The sequence below is a fragment of the Meleagris gallopavo genome, chromosome 11 (genome assembly GCF_905368555.1).
Source record: "Meleagris gallopavo chromosome 11, MGAL_WU_HG_1.1, whole genome shotgun sequence".
Classification (NCBI taxonomy): Eukaryota; Metazoa; Chordata; class Aves; order Galliformes; family Phasianidae; genus Meleagris; species Meleagris gallopavo.
The window spans coordinates 4938281-4955780 of record NC_139414.1 but is presented as its reverse complement, the minus strand read 5'-3'; the positions used below and the strand labels follow the sequence as shown (position 1 = coordinate 4955780).

Sequence of the window (17500 nt, the reverse complement as noted above, 5' to 3'; positions counted from 1 at the left end):
TGTCTTCAGGATCACAAGCCTGCTTGGGGTAGAATGGTGATGCCTTTGCTAGTGGGAATTTCTTCATTTGAAGATAAAGCCACAGTACAGTGATGCACCTCAATTGGTTTTAAGGGCTCTCCCCTACAGGACTGAAACAAGCTGTGGCATGTGATGTGGCACACTGACCTAGATCAAGCTCACTCTGCTGGTGCAGGGCTAGCAAGGTTTGAGGCACTCTCGCTGTACTGACACTCTTTCTGCTACAGCAGACAATCTCTCTGTGCCCTTTACCTTTGTGCTCATGTGCTTAGGATAATTTGACAGAAATAAAGTTGTGTGTTTGTATCAGATGTGGATTAAGTTAATTCTAACATCAATAAGGGCAGAACAATAGAAAAACTGAAAAACACTTGAAATACACTAGCTCAACTACTAACAGTTCACAAAACAGAGGCTGATTAAATTTTGTCTACCTAATTATGTATCTCTTCCCAAGGCCCCATTCTATTTTCCTGGCAGTAAGTAAATACAATCTGAGAATGAGGTGAACATAGTTATGGAGATGATGACTGTCCATCAGTGGTCATCATAAATGCAGGAGCATAACATCTTTGTGTCCTAGAAGATGGAAGTGTTGCTCTTTAGACTTTAGCTTACCTCTCCAACCACTTCTAATATGTTACTTAATTAGTGTTTGTCTTGGAAGTGATCTTACTCAGTAATCTCTGCCCTGAGCACAACCCAGTTTCTGCAACCTTTTTCATGTGAAACTACTTGTGGAAAAAGGAATGGTCCAAATGAGAGTTTTCCTTGTGTGGAAAAGAAAGAAAAGGAAGGAAGGAAGGAAGGAAGGAAGGAAGGAAGGAAGGAAGGAAGGAAGGAAGGAAGGAAGGAAGGAAGGAAGGAAGGAAGGAAGGAAGGAAGGAAGGAAAGAAGGAAGGAAGGAAGGAAGGAAAATGAATTCAAGGATTGAAATGAAACTAGTGATCTGGACTTCGACTTAGGAAACAGTTGAGCATCCTAGTATCTGGGCTGTGTATTGCTGCTGTGGGTGTTCTCATATTCACTGGTTATTTTTCTTCTTCCCATGAAAACCTTCAACTTGTTGATAGCAAGCTTAGGAACTGAGACTGACACTTTACCCTCCACCTCAGCATTTGCCTGTTGCTTAGAGGAACAGGTCATCTTGTCCTTGGCTTCAAACATGTAGAGAACACAGATTTAATCTGATGATGCTGTTGTACTTTATCCCCAGCAGGCACCCCAAGATCAGGCACCCCAAGATCTGGGGTCTAGATATGTACAAAAGTTCCTCAGTGCTCTCTAGGTAAGCCCTTACCTTACTTGGGTATATGCCTGTTTCTAAAGGCTCACAGTAGCTCTCACTGAAATGGGAAGTTTGTGAAGTGTCAGGCAGTGGTGTTTGGTGTGGTGCTTCCACAAGTAAAGCAGAACAAACCACCAGTGGGGACAACAAGGTTAAGTTCCCACTTCTCTTAAAAGCTGTGTTATCTTTTATCCTCTTTGGCCTTTATGTAGGGTATTGCCTTGGTTCAAGTGCACAAGAGCACGTTCTGCTTCAGTGGAAGTTTGGCTGTACGAGGGAGCTAAAGAAATGCTGACTTTAATGAAGGAGATTCAAAGTGGAGAGTGGCTGCCCTGATGTAGGTTTAGTGGGAGTCAAAGGCTGCAAGAAGCCCAAGGCAGAAGCACATGAGCTTCATTGGCAGCTGATATACTTCATTTTGAAGATCAAAGTTAGAAAATAATGGTCGATCCAGTAGCTCGCCTGCCTCTAGTTTTGCTGTACACTGAGTAGCGATTACAACCCTGACAGCTGCTTTTTGTTCGCAAGTACTCACTCATGACAGCACGGACCGAACTGCAATCCCTCTCTGCTGTTTTGTTTTGTTTTGTTTCTAGAAAGGGGAGGAAGGAAGAAGATGGCATAGACAAAGGCAATCTCCTCACACCTGCCGTCGTAGCGAGCCCAGCCCTGGAGCCGCACCCCAGGCTCCTGCTGCTCGCCGCGGGGAGGCGGTGCGGGCGGAGCGGCGCTGCGTTTCCATGAGTCACTCCAGGACTTTCTGCTGCCTGCCGCGAGGTGGGGAGGGGGTACCTCCGTGCCGACGTCCTACTCCGTGATGTGAGGCACAGGCATGCTCAGTAGCTGGTGCCTACCCCTCCTCTCTCGGCAGCGGTGCCTACAACACTGAGAGACCGCCGGCAGCCGGAGCGGGGCCGGAAAGCCATCTTTGCGGGAGCGGAGGCAGCGGCGGTCGGGAGCCATGTGAGTGCCCGCGGCCGCCAGCAGCGAGCAGAGCCGGGCTCTCCCGCGACCGCCGGTGGGCTCGGTGCCTGCGAAGCGGGCGGGGGCCGGGGCCGGGGCCGGGGCCGGGGGCGAGACGGTGTCTGGAGCCGCCGCAGCCCTTGTGGGTGGCACCCGCGCGGCCGCCGGCTCTGGGGCGCGGGGCTGGGTGGACGCGAGCCGGGCGGCGGAGCGCCGGCTGGGGCTGTCATCGCTGTGCGCGTAGCCGGCGGGCAGCGGGGAGCTAACTCGGGTGAACAGTCGAAATGCTGGGCCGGGATCCTCAACAGGTGTAGGGTTCTTGAACAGTCTGAGTCACTCAGCGGCGCTGAGCCGCGGCTGCCGAGTCCTGTTTATTTTCGCCGTTTGATGAAACGCTTTCCTAAATAGTCGCTGGCTAATCCGCTCAGCCGCGCCGCACCCGCGACCAAGGGCCCCTGTCTGCAGGGCTCGGTGATTATCTGTTGCTTCTTGTTTGTATCCCTTTAAATCTCTTCCAAATCTTTCAGTTCAGCATTAACAAAAGCGATGCTCTCTGCTAGACAGTGATGAAACCCCCAAAGTCAATTCTTAAATCAGAACCGTGCTTAGTTAAGTAGAAATTGATCTGAACTGTGTTCATTCACAAAAAAAAATCTGGTGCCTAAACGCACGATTTTACTATCATCTCAATTCATTGCTCGTTCACAGTCACTCCTAAGGGACAGCTGGAGATGTCTTAAACAGTCTCAGGGAGTGCTACACAGCAGAAAGGAGTGGATGGGGCTGGAAAGCTGTGGACTTGGGTGGTGGTGGGAGAACTTGGGCTCGGCTGATTCATAGAAGAAGTGGAAACAGCCTTGAGTGTAGAAGCACACATTTTGGATTGTTGGCTTTTTTCTTAACGCTGTCTTAGACAATAAGCTTTTATCCATGTTGCCTGAAAGGTTTTCAAGGCAGAGTCCTCTTTGGAAGTCAGAAAACTGCAATCTAAAGGAAATCCTTTATGTAAACACTGAACTTGATCTGGTAAAAAGCAGGTTCATTGTAAGCTTCTGTTGCCTAGTTGTGTTTATATCAAGAGGCAGGTGATGACGTCAAATACGTTTGTTTGTATGTGAGCTGTTCTTCAATGATTAATACAAGTGCTTGCTGTTGTGGCGTTACACAATTGAAACTGTTCCAACATGAAGCAATAACTTGGATAACGTTTGTCTTAACCTATGTATATTTCAGTCTTGGGGTATTTAGTGTGGTGCTCATGAGAATTTGTAAATAAAAGCAGAAAAAGTGAGGTGATGCTAGTAGAACTGGGTTGTGCTTCTGTAAGGGACTTGCATCAGACTTCTGACAGGAGTTAGATGGAAAAGAGAAAGCAGTTTTTGTCTGTTTTGACAATATAGACTTTCAATTTGATAACTGAAACAAATCCATAACAAATAAGCTGCTCATAATTGGCAGCGTCACTGTAAGCTGGCTTCTGTTTCATTGCCAGGTATTGATATGAAGACTTTTTTTTGGGGGGGTGAGGGGGGAACATCTGCATGAATATCATGCCACAGTGGCTTCTGAGTTAGTGATGAACATGAGAGATAAATGTACACTTAGCTACGGACTTGTAGCAGCAGCTACTTTCATACTTCACAGGACTATAACAGCTAACTGCTAGTGGCAATTAGAGGTTATCTCTGCTGTTACTCCTATAGAATGTTGCAAACATGGACACGTTTCCTGCATGTGTATGTGGATGTGCACTTGAGATAGAATGCTGTGTCTTCAGCTGGTGTGACATAGCATCATTAGTTTTTTACCGTAAGGGCAATGGTGCAGGTTGCCCAGAGACGTGCATTCTCCATTCCTGGAGACATTCAAAGTCAGGCTGGACGAGGTTTTGAGCATTCTGATTTAGCTGTAGGTCTCCCTGTTCGTTGCAGGCGAGTTGGACTACATGGCCTTTAGGGGTCCCTTCTAACTCAAACGATTCTATGATTCAGTACAGAACTCTTTCACTGGGTTGTGGGTATACAGCTGTACTCCCAAAGTACTTTCCCAGTTTTCAATGACTTGAGGCTCAGTGAGTTTGTGAACCAGAGGGAACATCTTTATATTTCATGATTCTCAATGGATTTTGCTGTTATTCTTTCATGAAGGTGTCCAGTTGCTCCATCGGCTGTGTCCAGTAGCAAGGAGCTCCACAACTGAGCTGTGCAGGCTGTGAAACTGCTTCCTGTTGGTTTTGAGCTTGCAGGTATCAGTTTCACTCCGATCTCCTACTCTGACATTGGAAATATGTTCACCGCTTTCTCTGTGGCTCATGATTCTGCACTCCAGCAGACCTGCACTGCTTTACATCAGGTGAGAATCTGTCCCTGTGGTCTCTGTAGCAGTGGGCAGAATCCAGGGCAGGTGACACACATTCAGCCAACAGGCAACTTTCTCTTCGGTGAAGGCAGAGGAGAGGAAGTTGTGGCATAAAAAGGTTGAATGAAAGAAGAGGGATATAAAAGGGATCTACAGTGAGAATGAAGAAGAGTTGGATGTTGCCCAGTGTAGCTGGGAGGGTTGTTCCAGATGCAAGGGAGAAGACAAAAATCTGCTTGGAAGAGATATGAGGAGCAGTGAAGGGAGATGAGTAGTCAAAAATGGTGCTCAGATCTGAGGTGCTTATAGGCATTGTTTAGCTCTGGAAAATAAACTAACAGCAGCAGGTGAGGTGCATGGTTTTGTTTCTTTTACAGGGTCACATCTCAATAGGTAATTATATCTAATAGAAGCTTATGGCATCATGTCATCTGCTGTTTACAGATAGGTCAGTGACCAGACAGCAGGGTGCCTTTGATTGCATTAATCCAACATAAGCTCTATTTCAGGGTACTACTTTCTGAGACAAGCAGCAAAACAAAGCACCTGGCTCTCCCCAGGGCAGAATTGCATCTCTAGATCTCATTCCTAGGGCAGCAGTTTCTAAAATAAATAAATAAAATTATGCTTGCTTCGAAGCAGCAAGGAGAAGATCCTGGAGGAGGTGGCTGGGATTAAAATGCTTCTACCAATTGTAATGAATATGTTCAGGTAGAATTTCTGTTCAGTTTTTCTGAAACGAGTGGCATGACGATCTCCTGCTGTTAGGAGAGTTGTACTTAGCCCTCCTCCTGTGGACATAATTTTATGGAACTCAGCAAAATCTCTCTACCACGCCATTCCTTCATACTGAGCAGCAGAGCCAAACCAATTTAGCGCAGCTCTCTTTGTGATCCTAATCCATTGCATGGGGAGTTCAGTGGGTTGCAAAGTGAGTATGCCCGGTGTTTGTCCTAGGAAATTATAGATGGGATGAATTTTGTAAGTGTGGCAGCACTTCCATGCTGGTAAGTGTCTGCATTCCCCTAGAAATACTTTCCAAAAGAGCTCTGGAAATCCATGGTGGCAGAAAGATTTTGGTCCCCTGGTACTCTTGGGCTTTTGCATCTTACGGTCAGGTGCCTCAGACTCAGAGAAGCTAGATTGTTTTGGTATTTTCACACATATATATTTCTCTGTACAGTGAGTCAAAGGGTCCAATGGTTTGAGGGTCCTGTAGTATTGATTCATGCAGGGTTCTTCGTGTGCAGCAGTAGAAATAAATGCTGCCAACTCATGTTAGACATCATTCCTGTTGCATGCACTTGCGCTTTGAAATAAGGGTGTCCCATACAGGTCACAAATCTTTTGGATATTTAGATGATGAGTGATTGAAAGTGTGGAAATCAAACTGAATGTTGTCTTGAGGACTTCTGTGAAGAATTAAATACCAGAATGAAGACAATGAAAATTATCTGTGATAAGCACAGGCAAAGCGAATATTTTTCACAACAAACATTCTTGAAAATAGGCTTAGTAGGCTAATATGAGGTAGGTGAAACCCAAATATATTTAATTCAGTGATCTCTTTCCTTGGAACATGTTTGAGTTGACCTGCAGGTGGTTTGTGTAGATAGTTCCAGCAGCAGAATAATTTATAGGATACTTGAAGTGGTTTTATTAGAAGCTGAACTAGTCTGCCAAAGGAGCATTTCTCCTTTTTAAATGCTTTTTACTCAATTAAGATCTTGCTGAAAAATGGATATTTAGAGCACCAGGCAAATCCATGTTTGTGTACTCAGGTATGTACTGCTCCCAGGAGGAACTGGCGTAGTTCAAGAAAAGAGCTTGGTATTAAGTGTCCTTTTCCCCTTCATTTCACTGCCCTTCAGCCAGGATACATGGTAGATTCTCACTGGCAGCTTTAGCAAAATGTTTATGGTGCCCTGGAAGGGGCCGTACAGACTGTCCCAAATAAGTACAAATGAGTGAACAGCTCATCTTAGGCAATTACGACTTACAGAGAATATCCTCTCACCTGCGTCATTCAGTGCTGTGTACTGTCATTACTCGTAGCCATTACCAGGAATTAACTATGATGGCGTTTTTTAATGATGCAATTGCTTTTTCTCTGTCTGGACTTGACCCCTCTAAACTCATTTCCTTTATCCACTGAGCTATCATCAAATGATTGCAAGGTTGATTTTTCACTGTTCAGTTATGGAAAACCTTATGTTTTCTTAAAAGGTGGTAACTCATTGAAATAGATCTGTCTATACTTTTGCAAGTGTTTTGTCAGTTTGAATTATATTGTAGGTGAAATAATTAGAATGGAAGTTTCTGATCAAATGATCTGAAATACCTAATCAAGTTCCTTGATCTCTTCAGATACAAAATTTAATGAGAAGTTTACAGGAAAAAAAAAAAAAAAAAAGCAAGTCTTCTATTTCAGAGTAAATGAGAAAGAAATTTCTGAAGTGGCAACTCACATCTGCTGGACTCAGTATCACAAGGTCACCTAAAAGGATGACTTTTCAGAACATCAAAACCATATTATTTCATTTCAGTATTTTTTGTTGGTTTGTTTTTCAGTGGTATTTAAATGTAAATCAGTAATCATGTTGAAACCAAGTGTTGTCACCACATATTTATACATCAGAGCTGGAGTTTGCCTGTGTTTTCGAAGCACCAAGTAGCTGACCATTTGTATTTGTGGGGATTCAGTGCCGTGAACTTCTCTAGTTTTTAGTATTATAAAATATGGCAAACAGCATGTGGAATTGAGACAGCCTTTGCAAGAAGTCAGAGAAATAGAATTGATAGGCAGTGGGAATACACCAGAGGCTGTGATGTGTCCTGTTTCTGGAGTTAACTAGGAGAGGAAGTGTCCACAGTTTACAAACTCCTTACATGATCAACGAAAGAATTGAAGAGAGTATTTCCTGGCAATATAGTGATGAACTGCTGTTAGTACATAGTACATAATACCGGATATGCTGATTTTCTTTTAAGACGTTCCTATCAGATCAAGGTGGATATTTATATGATTGAACTTTAAAATTTTAATTGGAGAATGAAATTGAAGACTTGAACAGCATTGAAAATGCAGTCATTGCTGGGAAAAGGTTTTTTTTTTATTTCACATTTCTGCATGTGGGGAAATATTTTACCAAATTATGGAACAGACTTCTTTGCGTTCTTTGAAATGAAGTTGCAAGTTTTGTTTTTTAAATAACCTTTTAAAGCACTGCTATATGTGTGTTTGGGAATGTTGTTTGGAGAACTGTTTTTGGAGATATTAAAAAATCTGACCAGAAGATGTCTCAAGTAACCTGGTCTTGTGGGCCCTGTTTTCAGTTGGACAGGATGACCTCCCCTTCCAACCTCAGCCCTTCATGATTCTGTTTGAAAAACATCACTCACAAATGAATATGTTAAAAGTAAACATTTGACTGTTTCCCAATCATTCAGGTTTTCAACTTTTTCATCTAGTATGGATGGAAATTTCAGGTTGAGGGTTAGAAGATGGATTTTGTTGTATTTCACTAAATTTTAAATTTCTGTAGAGTAGATAAGTTGTTCCAGCAATAATATAGCAGAATAATATTATATATATCAGAATAACAGAAACAAGGCTGTACCTAAGTGGAACAGCACAGTCAAGTACAAAGGAATCAGACCAAAGGTTACACATTACAACTTAGTAATCTTTCATCCTTTTTACTGTACCCCTTACGTATAGTGTTCAGGAAGAGAGGAAGTGTTGGTGATTTTTTTTAAAATAAATAATAAATAAAAAAAAGCAGATCACTGGAATACATTATTAAATTTGGCTTGAATTCAAGTGCTCATATTCCTCCCACAGAGTACAAAATCCAGATTCCCTGCAAGCAAGCTTCCTCATTTTTCACATTCAATGCAATCTTCTCTAACTTGGTGTCTGCCTCTATCTCTCTAAACCACCTCTTGCAAAAGCTTGATAGATTTTGGTAGATGGGGAAAACCTTTCATTCTGTTCCTTTGTAAGTACTGTCTCAGTAGACTGCATGTTTAGTAAAACCGTACATGCTCATATCCAGTTAGGGTGTCTAAATCTGTAACAGAGGAAAAGCAAATCTCGCTGTCACATGCAGCAGGCTGGTTTTAGGTAAGGTTGCCAAGACCTTCTTGGTTATGACCCAGAAGGTATGGCTTTTGCAGTTTAGGTCCTTTAATTTTTTACTTGCTGATTTATTTAGCACAGTGTTGGCTGTTAAGCTAGTACAGCCACTGTGCGTGGTGGTAGTCTTGCTTCAGGGAATGGCTGTGGAAGGGACCCACAAGGATCATCAAGGCCAATCCCTGGCTCCTCAGAACCACTCAAAATCCAAACCCTGTGTCTGAGACCAATGGCCAAATGCTCACTGAACTCCAGCAGTTCAGGGCCATGACCACTGCCCTGGGGAGCCTGTGCTGTGCCCAACAACCCTATCAGCAAAGAACGTCTTCCTAACACCAACTCAACTGTCTCCTGATGCAGCTCCACGCCGTTCCCTCGGGTCCTGTCACTGGGAAGTCACACAGGAGCTTCATGGGCACACTCAGCGGGTAGTGCTCCTTACATCCATGCTGGTAGTTCTTCTTGGGCTGTCAAAAGCAGGACAGATCTTCAGTCTAGAATTCATGTATTTCAGAAGAAGAGATAAGGAGTGGGTCTTCCCAGTGAGCCTTGTGTACTGAAGTTCTTGCTGGAATTCATCTCTGAATCATCAGAGAGCAATAAGCCCAAAGTACTGAGCTCTGCGTAAGTGGGAATCTGCAAAGGAAAGGACTTAGGAATTGGCTCCATGAGCTTCTCAGCATCTTTTCACACCAAGGATATCAGTTTTGAGGAGGCAGAATTTCTGTAATGGGCTAGTTACCATTTTAGACCTGAGTCAGGCAATGTGCTGACTTTCTATATACATTTAGGTCCTGGCAAAGTTTCCCTAGAAACTATGAAAATCAGTAATCATCCTTGAGCTCACTTGCTGTCTTCTTCGGAAGCTTAATGGTTAGAAATTACATTTGTTCATTTGCGTTCACATATAAAAATAGCTCCTCTTTAATGTGCTAGTGAATCTGGCCCTACTTAGGGCCTTAATTATGGTGAGCTGCAGTAAGACAAAGGGCACTGCTGCTTGAAAACACAAACTTATCTACTGTCATACTGTCATCCTCCAGCTGTTGGCACAGATTATTGCATGGAAAGGTTCCTATAACACGCAAGGGTGTTTTGTGCGTAATTTTTGGAGTTTAGAAAGGAGTTCTAATACTAGACATTTCTTACTGCTCTGATCCTCAACAATGCTTACAAGGGAAAAAAAAACCTCTCTCTCATTTAGGTTGATCTGTGGAAAAGCTTTTTGAATTCTGGTTAGATTTGCTGATAGCTGCTGAATGTTCCCCTTCCTCGTTTCTTCATATGTCTCCAATAGCATCAATTTCCAGTGTGTGCACAGAAGATAGCTGCACCTGTCAGCTGTCACCCATGGTGACAATTCAAATAGGGAAAGGGGGAGGGAAGCAAAGAAACAAAGAGCTTTAATCAATAACAGCAAAAGGAAAGTTGTGACCTAATCCTGGAAAGTGTAAAGTGCTCTGTGCTATCACTGAGCAGCTAAAATGTTTGGCACTTTGTGTACCTGAGACATCCTCAGTGGGATCAAATCTTTCAAAACTGTTGACATAAGATATTTAGACTTGTCTATTTGTAAAAATGCAAAGATTCCTAAATAGGCTTCAGATTGAGCATCAGTAAGCAAAACTCTGGCAAGATGACTTTGCATCCCTTATAAAAGGGTGGGAGTGGTGAATACTGCAGGCTTGATTTCCTAGGATTGTTTTTGGCCAAATACTCATATTTGCAGGCGACAGAATTGTGTATAAATATGGCTGGTTTTGTTTTCCACCACAGATGCGCCAAATGGCAGAAGGATCTTTCCGGAAGACTTTGGCTTTCTAGTTGTTTCCCACACTTCTGAAGAAGCCTGAGATTCAGTGATAGCTTGTAGACCATCAGCTTATGTGAGAATTTCAAAGTAGAATTCTCTGAGCTGGTGTCAGTGTTGTAGCTGGGAGCCTTTCTGCTGATTGGGATCTAGGGAGAGCTCAGCCTGAGAGCGGGTACTGCCAGGATGAATCAGCAGGTATCTTCCTGGAAGTTATCGATAGTCTGTACATCCCGTGTGTTTAGCAGAAATCCCACCAGGCTATAAATGTCTGCTTCTGAAACGTTTGACTTCTTTCCAGCAAGGAGTGGTACAGTCATTCCCTGACAGCTGCGATACCTTCTCCCACACATCCATGAAGATCACACGCTGATGTTTTTTCGGCAATTTTGTTGACTAGATGATATACATACAGAAATATTTCAAGTCACTTAATGTTTTCTTTGCAGTGAACAAATTCTCCTAAGAAAACTAAGAGAAGGGAAAGAAAAGGCAGAATATATCACGTCACGGCATCTTGACACTAAGCTGCACATTTTGCATGTCATTTCCCAATTGCTTAGTGTACATTAAGCAATATGATCTATTTTATTTTATCTTTAAATAAATAACGTCTATATGTCTAGAGCAGCAAAGCTAAAGCTGAGACCCCTGCAGTACTGATTCATTGTCTTTGTTCTGACCTTGTTCGGACAATCAGTTTTATCCAGTTAACTGTAAGGAGGGTAAGTGGATTTGATTTTAAGTTCTGTGCAGAGACTGAAGTGTTTTAGCAGTAGAATGAGCTCCTAACTGTAACCATAACTGACAGATGCTTTCTTGTTCAACTCCCATCTGGCATAAGCCAGTTATGAACTATACAGGCTGATACTGTTTTCACTGCTGACTCCCAGAAAACTGGTTGCTGAGGACCTTCTTCAATATAGTTTTAGAAGTAAAGCCTCTTCTCAATCCTGAGCCCATTCTTCCCACCGTTCTTATCTCATGAGGAGTCAGGGTAGGGACGTATACCATGAAGAATGAAGGGACTTTGACTTATTATAAAACAACAATTCCAGAATCAGACATTAAGGGAAGGAAATGCATTAGTTTAATGTGTCAAATAAGGAGTGTGGATGAATCAAGAGGTGGTCTGCACCTTGGGAAAGGAAATACTCTTCTTAGGGAGAAGAGCAGAGCTTTGCACCCGTTAGTACTGTGAGAGTACAAGAGGTATCAAGATTCTGGAGTCACTTGCAGTAGTCTTGGAGAAAATGGTAGTTCTTGTACAAGTACTCCAGACACTGAATGGTTGCTAGTACTAAAGCCCTTTAGAAGATGAAGTGCTAACCAGCAGAGGAAAACAGAGCCCCAGAGATCAGATCTGCATAGGAAGTTAAATCTGAAATCCTTGGAGGATTCTCACTGGCTCTAGATCATGTTGCTAAACAGTTCTGTACAAATTAGCTTCACTCTGAGATGCTGCAGCAGCACAGCAAAGTTATGCTATCAAGTTAGATGGAAAGCATTAAAAAATGTAGAAAAAATGTAGCTCAGGAGGTTGTTCCCTATGAATTAAGCATTATATACTCTGCTGAACAAACCTGAAAAGTCTCCAAATATTGTAAAAAAACATCTAACGAGTTAACTAGTGACTAACCAAATGTTAATTTAAAACTGCATTTCATTTGTTATATTAAGTGTGGTGATACTGTTTGTGTTTGGTTTTATACTATCACTGCTTGTTTATAGGAGTGAATCTGGTTGACACTAAAGGAAACTGTTCCCCATCCAACCTGCTTGGAGTAGTTGTGCTTTGGTGTCTGGATATATGTGACCACTTGCAAAATGTTGAGTTGAAAAGATTTTCTGAAAGGCTTATGTTTATTTCTGTAACTTCTACTTTGAAACTGATGGTCATTGCTGTAAATAACAAAGGAGAACGTTTGATAAATATTTCCTCATATCTTTAAAAAACTGGCATCTAGGACCTATGGTGGAAAAAGTTGCAATAAATGAGGAATGCCTCTCATTTGAGGGGTGGTAGAGAAGTATTGTGAGTACTAGGCAAGGATAGCAACTCAGTAAGTGTATGGGGAAGAGGAGATGAATATAGGTGTTTACACTTGCAGCTTGCTATGCCAAACAAACATTCCATCTCTTGACAGCACCAGTCACGTAACAGTCCCTGGCAGCCAGGTGTCTTAGGCAGTGACTCATACACTGTATACAGTTCTCTGTTGTTTCACTGCAGATGGTCTAACTTGAAATGTGCCTTCCCTGAATCTTCTCCGTGGTGAATACGACTTGTCCATCGATGTTTGAGACCTCTCCCTTCCTGAGGCTGCTTCATTTAGATTTATCAATCTCCGAGCATCAGCTACACCTCCAAGGGATGGAGGGTTCCTAGCCTAACTTACCCTGGATATGGCCTTCCTCTCAGTCTGTGCTGTGATAGCAGTAGTGTGTTTCTGGGCTCTAACAGCAGAAATATAGCTAACAGGCAGCCAGTGGTGGTAGGAAACAGGACTGCTGTAATTCCTCGGTGCTGTCAAATAAACAAAGGGAATCCCTCTGCTCTGAGCTACAATTTCCTCTAATTTGGTCCAAGTATAGTCGTCTGCGTTTATTGATCTGGGCTTTCTTACTGAGAGAATAAACTAGGCAAAGTTGGCTTCTTTCTTTCATGTGGGACAAGACATTGCAGACTGAGGTCAGAAGAAAATTCACCTAGAGTATTTGAAGAATTAAGATGAGGGCCTTGACTCTTTTTTTTAAGCCAAGCAGAACTTCTGACTTCCAGAAAGACCTTTATATTTTTTTCTCTGCCAATCTCTAATTTATAAATTCTTATCTTGGGAGCAGTGCAGAAAAAAATCAGAATCATTAAAGTGGAGGCTACTTCTTTTACTTTAATTTCCTACATCAGACAGCAGCATTGTGGATGCCTCGGTGTTTGCAGAAATGCAAGGCATATGATCGCTAAAAGATCAACAGCCCAGTACTGTCACTTAAGGAAGACTTGAAATTTCAGGTTTTCTCTTTCCCAAACTCTTTTCATCAAGTAGTAGAACTAACTGTAAGTGTTATTGTTATGTATATGCAGATGTAGAGAGATGCTCATGCTAAGCCATTCTTTCCCAGTTCCTAGTTAAAGGGCTTTTTGGACAAAAGTTGACGAGCTTTGTTTGTACTATATGTGTACACTGAGAGTATAGTGAAGAGAAATAGGATCTTTGTCCTGCTGAAAATGAAGGAATGTGATACATTTCCCTATGTTATATTCAGGCAGGAAGAATTACTGAGGCAATACCATCACTTCTGTTGCTAACCCATGTCTATCAATGAACAGGGCTGAATTGGGGTCATGTGCCTTTGAGATGGAGTAGATTGTTTCTGCTTTATTTTTACTATGAATATAGATAGACTGAGTGAAGAAAATCTAAGGATAGACTGGAATGTAGAATGTGAACAAGCACAATTCATTGCTACATTAGGCATCACACTGTCTCACTGTATTACACACAGAAGGAAATTCAGTGCTGTCTCAGTCCTTCTGTCTTCAAAATGGAAAGAAAGAAAGGAAGATATTGTAGTTGGTTCTGAAATCCCTTAAGAAAAAGACTCAAGGATTATATTTAGTTAACATAGAATTTGGGGGCACTTAGAACTAAGAATTCCTTATTGCTATTGCCAAAATCAGGTTCTTCTGGAAAAGTAAAGCCTTCCAGAGAAAATAACATGCTTTGTATTTCCATGCACCACATAGATTTTATATAGAACTGCTCTTCAGATGAACACACAGAATGAATACTCAGAGATTAGAAACAAAAGAGTTGGCCTTGCAAGAATTAAGAGAGAAGATCTTAATACTCTGAGAGAAGTGTGAGATTTCTAGAAGATGTTCAGAGCTGGAACAAACACTTCTGCCTAGGAGCATGAAGTTTTTTTAGTGGCAGCTGTTTTGTACAAATGAGTGTGGTGGACACCCAATTTAGATGTTTCCATGATGCTATGCAAGGGCTATCCTCTGCATATGGATGTTATGATGCAAAGCATGCTTTTCTTAACAGCTCAGTGTTTTGTTCTGTTTGGAAATAAAATCCTGAGAGACTGGTGTTTTTGCATGTGCGTGAATTAATGGGTTGTTTTGTGATAGGCAATTTGTTTTAATTGTTTGTTTTTCAGACTATCTAAAACTGAGAAGTTAGCTGTTGGATGGTACTGGAATTGAGCTTCCTGTTTTGTGAGCCTCACCTCCAGTTCACTGAGGTGGTGTTTGTCCCAGTTCAGGCAATCTAGATTTCTTCCCAGTAGTGCTTTTCTCTACGTTGGATATGTTATTGGTGCTTATTTTTTTATCTGCTGTTCATTGCAAGTTTATAGGTATCCTTTATGGCAAGCTTGTAAGCATCCTTGTTGTTTGTTTGATAAGAAAACACTAACAAATATTTTGTCATTTGTCTATAGCATCAGAGAAATAGAGAGTAGAGTTTATATTTATCCCAGAGCTTTAATGAATGTCTTTCCTTTGCTGTTGATGTCCTCCAAATTTGTCTCACAGAACTGAGTTGGTGTGGGACTGTGTCTCTGTCACAGCGCTCCCGAAATTGACACATTTTCTAAGAAGTTGAAACTTCTAGCTTCTTTCTGAGTTTTTTTTTTTTTTTCTCTCAAGGTACCAGGAAATAAAGCTGTCTGCAGCTACTTTTGCTCCCTGTTTGTCTAGGAAGATGGCTTCAGGGTGATGGCTTCTGTTACTCATGATTTTCTGTAACTCCTACAAGCATGCCTGGTGCTTGGTGATGCATCTGTTAATAAACACCAGTTAATAATAGAGGAGCAGTAGGTTGTAATAGCATGGTGCTGGTAGGAGGAGATATTCTCATCCAGTAAGGCTCATATATGGGGAAAGTGGGTTACTGGGGTAAAACATAATCATCTCTGCCTTGTTCTTTTTTGCCTCTTTCCTCACCTTTGGTCTGTGACTACCTTTGACTATCTTTGCTCTCCCTCAGCTGCTCTGCCTCAACGAACCTTTTGTTGAGTGTTTGCTTCAGGAGTGTGTGCATAATGTCTTTCAGATTTTTCATCAGAGACCACATTCACCTTTTGTCATCGGGAATAAACTTGTCAGGCTCACTTCTAAATTGAAATTTGATTTCTTAAATGTTAATAAATTAAAAAGAAAAAAAGAGAAGAAGAAGAGAAGAAGAAAAAAGCAGTCGTGCTGTGACATATGAAGAGAATATAAGCTATGGGCTGGGGAGAATATCTTCTCTTTCTGTCTTTGAAGAGAGAAAATAAATTCCCTATGGGAAGATCAAAGCACATAAAGTTAATGGATTAACGTTTAAAAAAAAAATACCTGAAGAAAATAATAGGTTTCAACATGAAAGAGGAAAATAGACCAGTGTTTTTTGCTGGAGATACAGTTAGATGGCTAGCTAAATACCTGAGATTATATGTTGTAGCTTCTTGTAGCTAAAGCTCTCTGAGTAGGAGTAGTGATTTCTTTCCTCATGCTTTGCCCAGACTCCACTTATGTGGTGTCAATGTAGCCTGTGGGTTGTAATCCTCTTCTGCAGCAGCATTCTGTGCTGCTGGACTACAGACTAATGCATCCTGTACTGCAACTAGACCCTCTTAGGCTGACTGTGTGTAGTAACTCTTAAAGTCACTTCAACAGCCTGATAAGGTCCTGCTAGAGTACAAAATACCTAGAGTTTCATGTGTGATGAGCACTGGAAAAACTTCTTGTGATGTAATGAGCAGGCAAGAGACCTTGACCTGATTGATATTCCAAGTTCTTGATAACTGGATACAAAAAAATATAGAAGCAGTAATTGAAAACAGCTAATTTAAGCAGTATGTAAAGAACTGTGAGGGTATCGAGGCTTTTGCCAACTCTGAGTATGAGGCCTATGTTCTCTCACCTTTTCAAGGAGAATGGCACTGCTATAGTTTTTTTGTATCATGAAATTCATGAGATTATGCACTGTTCTGCCTGGCATCTGGTTGTATCTTTTGCTTTTAGCATCTGAAATAGATATTTAGGGTTGTGGAGCTTAACCAAGCTCTTCAGCAATTGATGATTGTCAGTTAGATTCTGGGCCTTATAGAGCTTTGTGTATATAAAGGCTATAGACTGGCACCTTGTAGTTAGCAAATTTCCTTAATTCCTTCAAAAGTAATAAAATAGGATGTTGAATAAAGGCTTCATTTATTTATTTAACCACCAGTCTTAGTATAGCAGCCAAATATCTAAACTTGGCATCTGAAACCACAGTTTTCAGCTTGTATTTTATCATTTACTTCTACAAAGCAGTAACCACAGTGGAGCCCTGCCAGCACATGCTATTCTTGCCAGGCCCAGGTGACTGATCTGCTCTGTGGAGTGAGAGGGAGTGCTACTCCCAAAGACTGTTCACAGGTACAAAAATGCACTGTCCCCCTTTCTTCCATATCCTTCTGATTCACAAAGTTTGTATTGCTTTTATTTCCAATGTTGACAGTTTTACCACCAATCATTTTCATTTCTGTGCTGATACATGGAAGATGATAACATACCAAACACTGCTACTGCACAGTGCTACTATGGGATGATGCTGGCATCACATGTAATTAGCCATTTTAATCTCTTCTTTTCATAGCTGGGAAGAAAACACATAGAATCTCTGAACAAAACAACCTCAATTTTCATTTGAAAAAGGAAATAAAGAATGATTCATTCTAAAATTGTATGCTCCAAAGGAGGAAGACTTGAATTATTAGCAACATATCTAAACATGATGAGTGCTGACACCTTCATCTCTTGTTTTTACTGCCATGCATTTCTTCACAAGGGGTGAGAGAATTTACACTACAAGAGGTGTTAATGGTTTCACATTTTCTACCCATTTTTAGCTGTGTAATTTATGGAAAGCCATTACAAGGTGAATCA

General features: G+C 41.6%; 1 protein-coding gene and 1 long non-coding RNA gene across 12 annotated transcripts in view; one reads left to right on the top strand and one right to left on the bottom strand.

Moving 5' to 3' along the window:
* The window catches only part of LOC109369465 (uncharacterized), a 64796-nt gene that overhangs the window by 5611 nt on the left and 41685 nt on the right, over nt 1-17500 (bottom strand). For 3 of the 9 annotated variants that reach the window (XR_014885370.1, XR_014885375.1, XR_014885371.1), the window contains 2 exons: nt 9114-11049; nt 1956-6042 (listed from right to left, as the gene is read on the bottom strand). This is a non-coding gene — a long non-coding RNA (uncharacterized LOC109369465). Of the gene's footprint in view, nt 1-1955; nt 6043-9113; nt 11050-17500 lie in introns of those variants that run through there. The other 6 variants (XR_014885369.1, XR_794762.4, XR_014885372.1 and 3 more) reach the window with 5 other exon arrangements.
* The window catches only part of LOC100545895 (vesicle-associated membrane protein 3-like), a 36674-nt gene continuing 21302 nt past the window's right edge, over nt 2129-17500 (top strand). For 2 of the 3 annotated variants that reach the window (XM_019618976.3, XM_019618977.2), the window contains exon 1: nt 4491-4624. In XM_019618976.3, coding sequence (XP_019474521.2) covers nt 4584-4624 — 41 coding nt within the window. In that variant the 5' untranslated portion in view covers nt 4491-4583. Of the gene's footprint in view, nt 2273-4490; nt 4625-17500 lie in introns of those variants that run through there. The other variant, XM_085232466.1, reaches the window with a different exon arrangement.